Genomic DNA, 14403 nt, shown 5'->3' with positions numbered 1-14403 from the left:
AATCTTTTGTAGTGTAGTGTGTTCTTGATTTTAAAATTTTTTGTAGTCAACACCTTTCACACTATAGTCAATTTTAGTGCTAATTGTTGTAATGTTATGAGAACTATATATATAATATTTACTATAATTTTTAATGTGTAACATTTTTTCTTAGACTTAAGCTAGAAGAAAAAGTAAGTGTCCTGAAGTAGTATATTTTGTCTAATTTTTTCATTCACTGTGGTGGAGGAGAACCACCTCCAGGAGAACTGATTGCAGTGCATTTCCTTGCTAACTGCCACATGGACCTGTTGAAGGTGAGGACAGCTTGGTGAGAATGTGTGTTAAGCTCAATAAAATTGTGAAAGTACGTGTGAAAAATACTAAACATTGATCAAGTGAAATTTTCTGTCTAAACAGTGAACTGCAATGCCGAGTGTAATTTAAGTTCTTGCAACCTATGAGGATTTATTATCTGAATCAAGACAGGACTTGTATCAGGTCATATGTATCTTAGAATGTAATCTTTGTTTACCCAAAAAAGGACATCACTTATGATGAAGATGCCTGATTTTTATTAAAAGTATAACTTGTGGATATTTTATGCAAATGTACAAGACACTGTATGTAAATACTTTATATGGGGATTATAATATGGCCAGTTCATATAATTATAAACTTGAAAAAACATATGTTCTGTAGTTTTGATAAGATTATTTTACTTCCCCTCTTGTTTTGCCATCTGCCTCCTTAAATTCGTTTTTTAAATTTTAACTAAGTACTATTGACATACGTGAGTATACTCTGCATTTTCAAAAAAGAGAAAGGTTGGCGGCCCTCAGTTTTAAAGAATATAATATTAGATCTAATTTTGAGCTTAGTTTTATGTATGTAATTGATTTTGTAATTTATTTTGACTATTCTTAGTTAAAACTTCTGTTATAGGGTGAAATCAGTAATTGTTTTATAACAAATTCTATTGTTGACATATAAACAAATATAAAATCTATACTAATTATAAACATTTGGAGGAACAACTAATAGTATTCTTAAAGTATTTATTTGGCTCTATTTGAAAACAAGTTAGCAAAACCAGCCCGTAATTAATTCCACAGTAATTAGCAGTTTTGTCAGAAGTAGTGTTTGTGTAATGATATTTGTTAATTTCATGGTTTAAACAAATAATTTGTCCTAACTCCTGTAGTAGAAGGGACTGTTAAAAAGAACAAATTTTTTTATGTATTCAGTTAATTTAATGAGTTAAGTTTTAATTGTAATTTCTGTAAATTAAACTTCAAACAATATGCAGTTTCAGTACCTATTATTGTGAGAATATATAAGGGCCCAATTTTTGGTCCTGAGACAGTCAGTCCATGGCCAAGTTTCTAAAGAGAAAACTGTGTTGGTTAGATCAACAACAATGCATCAACTTAGCAGTGAAATAGGTGTAACACAATTAGGCCCTGTGTTAAAACAATAACAGTGTCTTTTTCCATATGCACCTTTTTATTCTTCAAGAAATGTGAATTATGTGGTTAGACTTTTACTGCATGTAGATGTTCAATAGTAAACTACTGTAGCAGCCTCTTAATAAGGCTTATCAAAAGTTAAACAATAGTGCACTGGCCATATTAAATGTGTATATGGGAAGGTTGTGAACAGTGAAAGTAAAGTACTGTGAAACACAAATGTGCACCTGTCAGCAACATCATTTAAAGTAGTCAGTGTTGTACCTCCACACCCCATTTTTCAGCCAGTGTAGCAACACAGTACGTCGACACTGAGGACAACAAACAAAGAAATAAAGCGGGTGAACTGTCACAATGTAGTAAATGTATTGACACAAGAGAAGCTTTTACAAGATGTTTGATTATCAACTTTACAAAATACTCTTAATGAAAGCTTCTGGTCAGTAAATACTTTTTCACCATAGCTGCATTGCCCAAGAACATTATGCAAGAGAATAGTGTAGGGTGAAAGTATGTTCAAGAGAATAGTGTAGGGTGAAAGTATGTTAACTATCCCATTTGTAGGTTAATACAATAGAGACATTGCTAGTACAAAACAAATGGAACTAAGGTTTTTGGTTAATTTACTCATTTACTGTGGCCACTTCAATTGTTGTTCATTTGCATGCCTAGGAATTTCAAACGATGAGTTTCATAGAGTGTACCTATTGATCTCTTCTAAAAGAACAATGGACTTAAACAACTGAAAAATATTTACATTAACTTGTTTCTCATTTTTATAACTGACCATACCATGAAATAACTACTAATTATGCTACAAAAACATCATCTGGACCATGGCTCAACATCAAAGCATAAATATTTACCCATTCACAAGTACAGTAGCATAAACAAATGACGGTATTTCAAAACAAAACTAATATATGTAGAAATAAGTTGAGTACAACAATACAGATATTAAATTATTCACATCTCAACAAAAAAATTGTATATTTGTTTGATAAAATGGACATTCTTGCTAGGATCAGGAACTGAAGAAGAACCTACATCAATATACACCATTTAAAAAAAGAATCTGGGAATTTAGAGTCCATAGCTGTAAGTATGGGATAAGCTATAAGGGGTGTAAATGATAACAGTTTGCAATCTACTACAAGCGTTTAGAGGAAGTTGAGATCAGTTTGATATGACACACTTGTGATCTATCAAGTCAGGAAGCAATCTAAAATATGTTTGTGACAGCAAAAGACTTCTGAATATGTTAGGTAAAAACTAATCATGTTTCAGTTGGATCTAATCTTAATCTTTACAAGCACAGTCATCTCATGGCAAGAGAGTCAGATAAACAAAAGGATTTAATTGTTAATTTTATGCTGTTAAAATTTACAAAACCATGAGGTAACATTTACACAAATGTTAGTTTTACAATTTCTAATTTCACAACTCATCTGGTGACATATGAGGCCATGAGGATAAAAAAGTCTCATGGGGCATCCATGCCTTTTTCCCAGGTTGATAGACAACAAGTGTCTTAGATGTAATTGCTCATCTGGATCTCCCCTTCACCACCATGGCACATTGTAAACAGTAATTGTTTACACATTGTACAAAAAAAATCTTAATAGAGAGTAAGTAGGATAATGGCAAACAAATCAGTCAGAATGTTAAGGAGAGACAAACAACTTACAGTAGGCAACAAAAGAAAGTGACAGAGTGATACTAGTGAGTGATACTAGTCAACATTTGTTTAGTCCCTCATAACCATATGTTGCGGAGAAAAACCCACTTCTGAGAACATGAAATTTTATTTTTGCAGCTTCATGTCGATTTCAACCTATTAATACTTTACTTTAATGCGGCTATTGGATGATTAGATATTTTAGATCAGAAAATCTATACTTATTGGTTATCTGGATACTGATTTGCCACCATACAGATATAATTATCCAAAAAATAATCCACCAGAGTTCTTATTGCCTGGGACCAACCTTTGGAGGTTCTGTTGTCATTTTTATGCCAGCTTGAAGAATAGAGATTGGAAAATCTGGATGAGGACTGGAACTGAGCCATAATCTGCAACAATTAAAATTTAAACTTGTGGCACATATTTAAAGGTTATTTTTTAAGGCATGACTATTATCACCATCATTTATTGGTGCATTTGAATCCATTACATACTTTAATAGCACACTGGATATGGAATAAGTCAAATTTGAGAAACAGAGGGGAAAGGGGGGAGGCGGGGGCTGAGAGACAGACAGGGAGAGAGGGAGAGGGAGGGAGAAAGAGAGAGAGAGAGAGAGAGAGAGAGAGAACACAGACAGTCCAATTTTAGATTTACAGATAACAAATATAAACTGCAATTAACAAACAAAACAATTTGAATAACACAAATTGTCATTTACCTGAAATACAGTTTGCAAATGCTATGTTTTATAATTCAATTCTTTTACTGAATAAACAGAATGTTCCATCAGAAAAATACTCATACCTGAAATCTTCATGAGCCTTTCCTGTTTGTAGCAATTCAATAATTTTGTCAAGCTTTGGCATCCAGCTCAGTGAAAGGTGACAGTTGGCAAGAAAAACCCAGTGTCCTTCTCTCGCACCAACTTTGATTAACCTGCAAATATAATGACTCATTCATTTTCTTTAAAGTAAAACAAAAAGTGTGTTACTTTTATTACACAAGCTTCCATGTGTAAGATCTACTACTGAGTACTTTCATACAGTAATTATTCACATCTGTACATTCTTATAAACGTGTTAAAATGTGAAGTGTTTAAGAGTACCTACCAATAACATCACAATGGCATGCCATCAGATTGGTGGTATGAATTTTGGCTGTGTGAAAATGGTATGGTATTTTGTTGGTGGCAGATATAAAGCACTTAATTTTTATTTTTATTTTTATAAATATTCAAATGTCTGCCATGCATGAAAAAAACTGGTAATACAAATATGAATAAATTTAAGCAAGGTACAGAAAATATTAAATACATAAACTGCACCTCACTTTCAAATTCTAAAACACTTCATTCTCACAAAGTACTAATACCAAGTCCTATTTCGATTTTTCTAACATTGAAGCAATATATAAAATCTGAAAATAACTTTTAGAGAAAAGTAAACATTAAAGTGGAATGCTGTCTTTACAAATATCAGCAAGCACAACTGCACTGTTAAAAACAGTAATGCTAAATTATATTTTAGTTATAGTTATTGCTCATTATGATGAGTAAATAGATTGAAATGTAAATGTTGTATTGACCTTGGAGCTAGTGCGCCATACTGAAAATCAGGAAGGAGACATGTTGAGATGAAGGGCTACAAGACACAATTGTTATGAAAATGTGTGCAGTGTTGGCAGTGTTGGCACTTATGTTACACTTTCAAAACTCTGAGAAATATACAGAACAAGAATCTTGAGTAAATTATGAATATAAGAGAAACAAACAGCTGACTTTTTATTTACGGCAATTTAATCCATTATGTTTTCTCGTATGACACTGAGACTGCAGGCCGGAAGCTATTAATTACAGAATTTGACTTAATGAAGAACTATAACAATACTGTGCCTACCCATTTTCTTGCAAAGTAACACAGCTGGTAGTGCTGAGCTCACATAAGGCATGGCAGACATCTGATTATAGCAGAGAATTTAAGCAAGTGGTCACAATTATATTTTGAAACCTGTATGTGGATGAAGATGAGTTAGTACAGTTGATCTTGCTTCAGCAGCTGGTAAGGAGGCTCCAATTCTGTCTTAAATATTTATTCATTTTTACTCCTTTGAAATTAGTTGTGTTGAATTTTAAATGGAATAGATGGTTAAATTATAAAATAATAATCACAATAGCAAAAACAAGTTACTCTTGTTATGAAATCTGGAGTACCTATACAAAGACATTTCTTTGCTTTGTCTTCACTCCTGAAACTTTTTCCTTGTTCTTCCAGCAGAAAGAATCATCCTTCCTTATCATCTATCTACGTCTTTATCCACCCCCCCCCCCCCCACCCCACCTCTCTCTCTCTCTCTCTCTCTCTCTCTGTGTGTGTGTGTGTGTGTTTTTCAAGGTAATATTACAAACCTTGTAGCTATTGGAGCTTGGCCTTGGCCAAGTGACAAACTCTGAAAACGTGCAGACATTCCTGTTGACTCTGCCAATTGTATAAGAGATCCAGTGGGATCAACACCTGGTGACAGCACAAATATAAGAGGTGTCATTGGCGTTGAGTCAGCAAGAACAGATTTTATATCAAGCACAGGTGGCTCCACGAACCGCTGACCCAGGGTGTTCACTACAAATGCTGACACACAAAATGACATGCGATCTGGTCTTAAAGAACGCACGAATAGCATTCGCTGAAATTTTGTACAGACACCTTCCCAATCACCTGTAACAAATAGCCAATTAATTTCATAATTTTGTTTACACCCAGCATAGTTTAATGTATAGCTATAACTCTTTGAGTAGTTATATTCAAAAACTGAAAAAAGAAAAATCGATGAAAATGTCAGTGGCTATGTACAATTCAGTTAGCAGTGCTGGGCTAAGGCAGAACTCATTGTGGACTTGCTCACCATAAAAATGTAATGTAACTTCATTTACCTATCAGAGGTTGGTCTTCTGGTTCCTTTTGTGTGTACCATACTTGCCAGTCTTTTGGATATTGCTCAAAGGAATCAGCAACACCATGAAATCCTCCTAATTTATCTAGTTCAGTGATATTATCCCAGGCTTGATCTGACAGCCATCCTGAAAGATGAAAAATATTTATAGTACATTCAAAAATGTATGCCACTGTCTATCATTAGGCGCACAAGGGGTAGTTTTTTTAATGAACCACAGGTTATGGTTGTAGAGTTGTTTCGAGAATGAACACAAAAGACACAAAAGAAACTCAAATACCTTTCATCAGTGATGGGTTATGTTTAAAATGTAATGGTACATAAACAATAAAAACTTACAAGCTATACACATAAGGGAGCAACAGAATGTTGCTACATTCTTTAAAATGCTGAACGTAGGAGACATGTGACAGAGATTTTTTTTAAAAATCAGAAAATTAATATTTTTCAACTAGATGCATAGTTGTTGTTTTTGTGGTCTTCAGTCCTGAGACTGGTTTGATGCAGCTCTCCATGCTACTCTATCCTGTGCAAGCTTCTTCATCTCCCAGTACCTACTGCAACCTACATCCTTCTGAATCTGCTTAGTGTATTCATCTCTTGGTCTCCCTCTACGATTTTTACCCTCCACGCTGCCCTCCAATACTAAATTGGTGATCGCTTGATGCCTCAGAACATGTCCTACCAACCGATCCCTTCTTCTGGTCAAGTTGTGCCACAAACTTCTCTTCTCCCCAATCCTCTTCAATACTTCCTCATTAGTTATGTGATCTACCCATCTAATCTTCAGCATTCTTCTGTAGCACCACATTTCGAAAGCTTCTATTCTCTTCTTGTCCAAACTATTTATCGTCCGTGTTTCACTTCCATACATGGCTACACTCCATACAAATACTTTCAGAAATGACTTCCTGACACTTAAATCAATACTGGATGTTAACAAATTTCTCTTCTTCAGAAACGCTTTCCTTGCCATTGCCAGCCTATATTTTATATCCTCTCTACTTCGACCATCATCAGTTATTTTGCTCCCCAAATAGCAAAACTCCTTTACTACTTTAAGTGCCTCATTTCCTAATCTAATTCCCTCAGCATCACCCGACTTAATTAGACTTCATTCCATTATCCTTGTTTTGCTTTTGTTGATGTTCATCTTATATCCTCCTTTCAAGACACTGTCCATTCGAAAGCAGTCAAATCCCAATAGTGACAACTTGGCTAGTACCAGTTATGTAGGATGACTGGTAATTTAGAAGGAAGTTCACTGTGTGTGTTTGTGTGTGAGAGAGAGAGAGAGAGAGAGAGAGAGAGAGAGAGAGGAAGCAAACAGACAGGCAGCACTCAAGACTGTTATATCTGCTATCTTAATGAAAGAGATAGCAGGAGTTCTTGTTTTATAAGTGTGTGCACAAATGTGAATGGTTAGAAGTGCCCCATTGTTCTGAAATGCACAAAAATGAATTACAGGTATGAAATAACAATGACTACCTTTGTGTACAGTAGTTAGCTACATCGCCAATGTTTAGACTGCACAGAGTAAGAGTTGCAGTGACAAGAGAAAACAAAAAATGAAAATGAGGGTGACCCAAAAAGACAACGGTTAATGTATCAGACGGCTATAATTAAAGTGCAGCTACTCACAGAGGTCCAGTGTGGGCTGTAATTATTGTAGGGCAGTGAAACTTGGTAGATGTTCTAATGTGCTACGTGAAACCAATTTATGTTTGAAAATAATTAATTCCAATTTTGGTCACCAGGTGCAACAGGTGCAAATTTGGCACTATACACAGTTTATATGATGGTGTGACATCCACACATTCATTCTACAAGCCATAAAGTGAGTAAACAGTACAGTTATCAAGAAGGCAGACCTTGCACTGTCAGTGAAATTGTTTAACATGATTGCCAGCAATTAGCTACATTGAGATTCTTTTGCTGCATAGAGGCCCAATGTCATTAAATGGTTTGAAGAAGATGATAATGATATTCAAAAACACAGGTGAGCTTGGCTTGTCACCTGGAAGAGGAAGGAATCCTATCCCAGTGGAAGTTATTGATGAGGTTGCTGTTGCTGTAACTGACCATACAGCATGAGCCTCGGGTGGGGCTAGTGCTTCTGCAGTGTCACAAGCATTGTCCGTCCCATGGTCAACAGTACAGAACATTTTGCAGTCTATTTTACACCGAAAACTATACATGTCTGACAATGCCACCTGAGTTTCAGAAAAACATCATCCACACAATTCCAAAGATTGCAAGAGCCAAAAGTGCTAGAATTATCGCACAATCAGCTTAACAGCTCATGCATCCACACTGCCCACAAGAATAATACACAGGAGAATTGAAAAGAGAATTGAGGATGTGCTACATGATAATAATAATAATAATAATAATAATAATAATAATAATAATAAAGATTTTATTGTCTTTAGGCCATTACAGCAATTGACAACGTCAAATGAAGTTACAATTTATAATACAGTGTGATAAGGTATTGACTACTGAAATATTTTAGCTTTTATTACAATAAATGTACAGTGGGTCAGCTGTTGGATTACTGCATTTTACAGTTGAAGAATTCATTGATATCATAGAACGGGTGGGCAATAAACCATTCATGCAGTCTTTCTTTGAATGTATGTTCAGGAAGATCCTGTATGGCATGTGGCAGCTTATTAAATAGCTTGTGCCCTGTGACTTCATAGCTATTTATTGATTTTGATAGTCTGTGGTAAGGCGTGTATATGTGTTTGATGCTTCTTGTGTTGTAACAATGTACATTTTCTCTACGTTTCACATCTTGTAGGTTCTTCTTCGTAAAGATTAAGACATTGTATATATAGAGGTTCATTACAGTCATAATTTTTTGTTTAGTAAATAAGGGTTTGCAGTGAGCCTTATGTGAAGAATTTGTAATTATCCTAATGGCTTTCTTCTGCAATAATAGGATGTCATGTATATGACTACAGTTACCCCACAAGATAATGCCATAGGATATTATACTCTGGAAAAATGCAAAATAAGATGATCTGATGTATGTTTCAGGTACACAATTTCTGAGTTGTCTTAGTAAATAAATTACTCTAGATAGTTTACTACTAATATAGTTTACATGTTGGCCCCAGGATAACTTTTCATCTAAATAAACTCCCAGGAATTTAACAGAACTAGGGTCATCAGATAGTGGCTTGTCTCTTAGAGTGAAGATTATCTGCTGAGTTTTATTTTCATTTAGCAGGAAACTATTTGCTCTGAACCAATATGCTGCATGAGTGAGTGTATTTTCAGCACAGGTTTTAAGATCATTAAGACTGTTACTGCTATGGAGAAAAGTCGTATCATCTGCATACAATACAGTGGTGGATCTAATAAACGAGGGGAGGTCATTGATCATTATCAGAAACAGGAAGGGCCCCAGTACAGATCCCTGAGGCACACCTACTTTAACATTTTCTATGTTTGACATTTCCTTACCAACACAAACTACCTGTTTACGGTTGTTGAGATAAGCTTTTAATAGTCTGAGACTGTTTTCTTTGATGCCGTAGAATTCTAGTTTCTCTAGTAGTGGCATGTGCTCAACACAGTCGAAGCCCTTGCTTAGGTCACAGAATGAGACTTTGAGGATGTAACTGACTACCGTGTTGATTGCATCAATGGTCGACAGATTCTTCCTAAACCCGTATTGTGTAGCATTAATTATTCCTAGATTCTCAAAGTGAGATGATAATTGTTGGTACATGATGCATTCTATTACCTTGGAGAATGTGGGTACTATTGAAATAGGCCTGTAGCTAGATGGAGAGTCTTTATCTCCCTTTTTGTATACTGGGACGATCCTAGACAGTTTTAACTCATCAGGAAAATATCCCTCAAGTAAGCACTTGTTTATGCAATGGGTTAAGGGGTAGAGAATGCAGTCACACACTTTTTTTAGCAGGTTGGATGATATGCCATATATATCTAAGCTATCAGATGATTTCAGTTGTTTTATGACCCCTTGTACATATCTAGGCGATACTTCGGAGAAGGTTACCATGCTTGTACTTAGTGACTGTCTACCCCAATTTTGGGAGAGTAACTCTGATGGACTAATGTCTGGTTTGATAATTGCGTCTCCTATTTCTTTCACTGAATTAATAAAAAACTCATTGAGTGTTTGTGGTGGGATATTAATTTTGTCGTTTTTAGGATCTCTGGCAGCACTGTTAATTACTTTCCAAGCAGTTTTGCATTTATTGGTGGAATTATGTATGCTGTTGGCATTGTAGGTTTTTTTGGCTTGCAGGATGGCTTTTTTGTATTCATTCCTGCATTCCACATAGGCTAATTTGGCACAGTCAGACTTCATACTATTGTATATGTTGTACAGTAACAAAACTTGTTTCTTTAGATCTGTCAGCTGTTTAGTGTACCATATATTTTGTCTGTTTTGAGATCTGGATTTGTGGCTGCTGTCCATTATTTTGATTTTCTTTATGGGAATACTATGGTTAAATAGGGTCAAGAATGCATTAAAAAATCTATCAAATATTATTTTGGCTGGCAGACCATTACTTGATGTGTAATGTCCATCGGCACTACAATGGCCAAACCAGTCTCCGTCAGCAAGGGAATTACGAAATGTGTTAATTTTATCCTCAGTTAGGGGTCTGGTAATCACAACTGTTGGGACAGGTCTGTTTGCATTGCTCCTATTGAGGGGAATTTTACTTGCATAATTTAGAGATACGGAGTCATGGCCAGAGAATGGGAACACTACAACTTCGTATGTGTTTTCAGTGGTCTTGAAGTTTACAAAGATGTTATCTAAACATGCTTTGTTTCTTGTGGGCCTGTTATTAACATGATGTAAATTGTATTGTCTTAGCAAGTTTTCCAGATCTGCAACACTACCCTTACATTTAGTAACATCAAAATCAGCATTCAAATCACCTCCTATTGCAATATCATAATGTAGCCATTTAATATTACTTAATTCACTCAATAGCATGTCCATTTTTTCTAAAAATATGTTAATGCTTCCCTTTGGTGATCTGTACATGGATACTACTATTAGCTTATGACTATTAATGATTATACCCGTAACTTCAAAGTGCTGTTCATCACACAAGGAATTTAGGTCTAGTTTGGTTATTGTACAATTGAGTGACTGGTTGGAATAAATTGCCACACCACCTCTAATGTGCTTTTTCCTACAGTAGCTATTTACTATACTAAAACTGTCTGACTATCAGTTTGGCTTTAGGAAAGGTAAAGGCATCAGAGAGGGAGTTCTGATGTTGAAGTTGATAATAGCAGCAAGATAAAAGAAAAATAAAGACACGTTCATAGGATTTGCCGACCTGGAAAAAGTGTTTGACAATATCAAATGGTGCGAGATGTCCAAAATTCTGAGAAAAATAGGGTTAGCTACAGGGAAAGATGGTTAATACAGAATATATACAAGAGTCAAGATGGAACAATAAGAGTCGAAGATCAAGAACAAAGTACTTTCATTAAAAAATAAAAAGGGTATAAGACAGGGATGTAGTCTTCACCCCAATTGTTCAATCTATAGATTGAAGAAGCAGTGATGGGACTAAAAGAAAGGTTCCAGAGGAGAATTAAAATTCAGGCAGAAAGGATATTAATGATAAGATTTGCTGATGGCATTGCTACCCTCAATGGAAGTGAAGAAGAATTATACGAAAATGAGACCAATTAGAAACTTAACATCAGGATTGATGGTCATGAAGTACATGAAGTCAATGAATTCTACTACCTAGGCAGCAAAATAACAAATGACGGGCAGAGCAAAGAGGACATCAAAAGCAGACTAGCGTTCCTGGTCAAGAGAAGTCTACTAGTATCAAACATAGGCCTTAATTTGAGCAAGAAATTTCTGAGAATGTACGTTTGGAGCACAGCATTATATGGTAGTGAAACACTGACTGGGGGAAAACCAGAACAGAAGAGAACAGAAGCATTTGAGATTTGGTGCTAAAGAAGAGTGTTGAAAATTAGGTGGACTGATAAGGTAAGGAACGAGAAAGTTGTGTAAGGAAAGGAATATATGGAAAACACTGACAAGAAGAAGGCACATGATGGTACAACATCTGTTAAGACATCAGGAAATAACTTCCATGGTATTAAAGGGAGGTGTAGAGAGTAAAATCTGTTGAGGGAAACAGAGATCAGAATATATCATCAAGTAATTGAGGGCAGGGTGTTGCAAATGCTACTCTGAGATGAAGAGGTTGGCACAGGAGAGGAATTCATGGCAGCTGCTTCAAACCAGACAGAAAAGACTGATGACTCAAAAAAAGCCATACAAGATCCAGATGGTGCAGCAACTGGAACCTCATAATCCACAGCAATGTTCGGAATTTGCTCATGTAGTCTGGCAATTTCTATGGAGTGATGAGGCACATTTTACATTAAAGGATGCAGCCAAACACACAGACATGCCAAATCTGAGGTACTGTTAAAACCACATGTTGTGCATGAAGAGCCATTCCAGTGACCGAACGTGTCTGTGTGGTGCAGATTCACAAGCATCTTTATTCTTGGTCCGTTCTTCTTTGAAAAGAATACACCCAGAAGAGTGTCAGATGTACAGTGACATCTGCACATTACCGAGAGCTCATTGTACAGCATGTGATTCCTGCTTTGGAAGAATGCAACTACATGGAAACCACCGTTTTCATGCAAAATGGGGAAACAGCTCATGTCACTTGCCCAGTAAAAGATCTGATTAATGCAACTTTCCACAAATATGCTATCCCTAGAGGTTTTCCATGTACATGGCCTGCAAGATCACCTTATTTGAATCCCTTTGACTCTTCACTCTTAGGATATCTACCCTAAGGGAACATGTTAATCAGGGACACTTTCAGGCTCTACCTGATCTAAAGACCAGTATACAGGAACACATTTCTCAGATTCAATTAGAGCTGATGTGAATAACTGCTGATCACATCATTTTATGGATGCAGCATCTAGTTGATATCTACAGTGTTCATATTGAACTAAATGTGTAGGTGGCATTAATTATAGAATCAAAACTATGCCTTTCTCATTTGTCTGACCTTTTCTGACCAAATACTACTCTTAATCCATTAGATATGGAAACATTTCTATACATCTTTCTTGCTTTCACAGCACCATATTTGCACCTGGTGGCCAAATTGAAACTAATTTTATCTGATTGGCTCCACATTAATCCATTATAATATCTACCAAGTTTCACTGCCACATGATAACAATAACCTACACTGGACATCTGTGAGTTGCTGCACTTTAAGTACAATCACTCAGTATAAATAGAAGAGCAAAACACTTAGAAGATAAGATGAGCAAGACAACAAAACCAATGGACAAAGGGGTATGGTGAGATCAACTTAAATAAGTTGACAGTGTACAGAAACATTTGACTACACATTCTATATGATGGTATTTAAATCCAGTGTTTCAAATTATTCACGGTATGGTGAGTGGAAACTTTCCTTTTTATTATATTGTTACATTCCATCCTGGATTTTCCATCATTTGATTCACATAATACATTGTAAGAATGCATTGTAAGATAATCTTCCTTTGATTGTGATGCAAGCCGTGATGCCCTGCTGCATTGTTTGAAATTTGCTGTTTGCATTAATTTATTTGTATTACTAACTTCTTATAATGAAAAACTGAAAAGAGTAAATCTTTTACAAGAAATTGCACTGGACTGTAGATACATTACTGCAGAAACAGAAGTCTTCAAATGATTCATGCTATCAGTCATATGAAGTCCTAATGTTCCATTTCAAATTTTCCATGTCCCAAAAGGTGAGATATCAGATCTGATGTTTTAAGTCTTTATATTAATCACTTAATTAAGGTGAAATCTTTTGACTTTATGATATTCTTTCTAACACTTACAGTTAACAGCAAATCAATCAGTTGAAGCAAGGCCTCTTTCAAGAACCCTTCAATACACATTAACTTTCATCAGGTGTGTGCCAGTACCTGGCAGAAAGATACCACTTTAACCTATTTTTAGAGATAAAGGAGTGCGTCCTGAATATCCCAGATAAGCTTTACCTCAGGGCGCATTTGTAATTTAATGTAAAGAGCACTTGGATGATTAGAACAGATAAGAAACTACCAGTATTAATCATGCCTCATAAATTTTGAGATCTGTGATATCATACACTATGAGAAGTTATTTTTCTCTGCGAGAAAGACAGAGCAGCCTACAAAGTCCACTTCCTTAGAATCAGCAATTTAAACGTTCATAGTACATGCTAGTCAACCAATGTGGCTGTTCACTCCATCTCTGCAGGAGAATCCAAATAT

The 14403-nt window shown here is 35.6% G+C and overlaps 1 protein-coding gene across 1 annotated transcript in view; it reads right to left on the bottom strand.

Moving 5' to 3' along the window:
• LOC124619703 (dynein axonemal heavy chain 2) overlaps positions 1–14403 on the bottom strand; it is a 1014172-nt gene that overhangs the window by 60661 nt on the left and 939108 nt on the right. Inside the window, 4 exon segments of the mRNA XM_047146260.1 lie at positions 3437–3521; positions 3940–4071; positions 5540–5846; positions 6062–6208. Coding sequence (XP_047002216.1) covers positions 3437–3521; positions 3940–4071; positions 5540–5846; positions 6062–6208 — 671 coding nt within the window.

This window comes from Schistocerca americana, chromosome 6, assembly GCF_021461395.2.
Source record: "Schistocerca americana isolate TAMUIC-IGC-003095 chromosome 6, iqSchAmer2.1, whole genome shotgun sequence".
Taxonomy (NCBI): Eukaryota; Metazoa; Arthropoda; class Insecta; order Orthoptera; family Acrididae; genus Schistocerca; species Schistocerca americana.
Note: the sequence above shows the minus strand (reverse complement) of the source record. Positions and strands in the feature narration are given on the sequence as shown.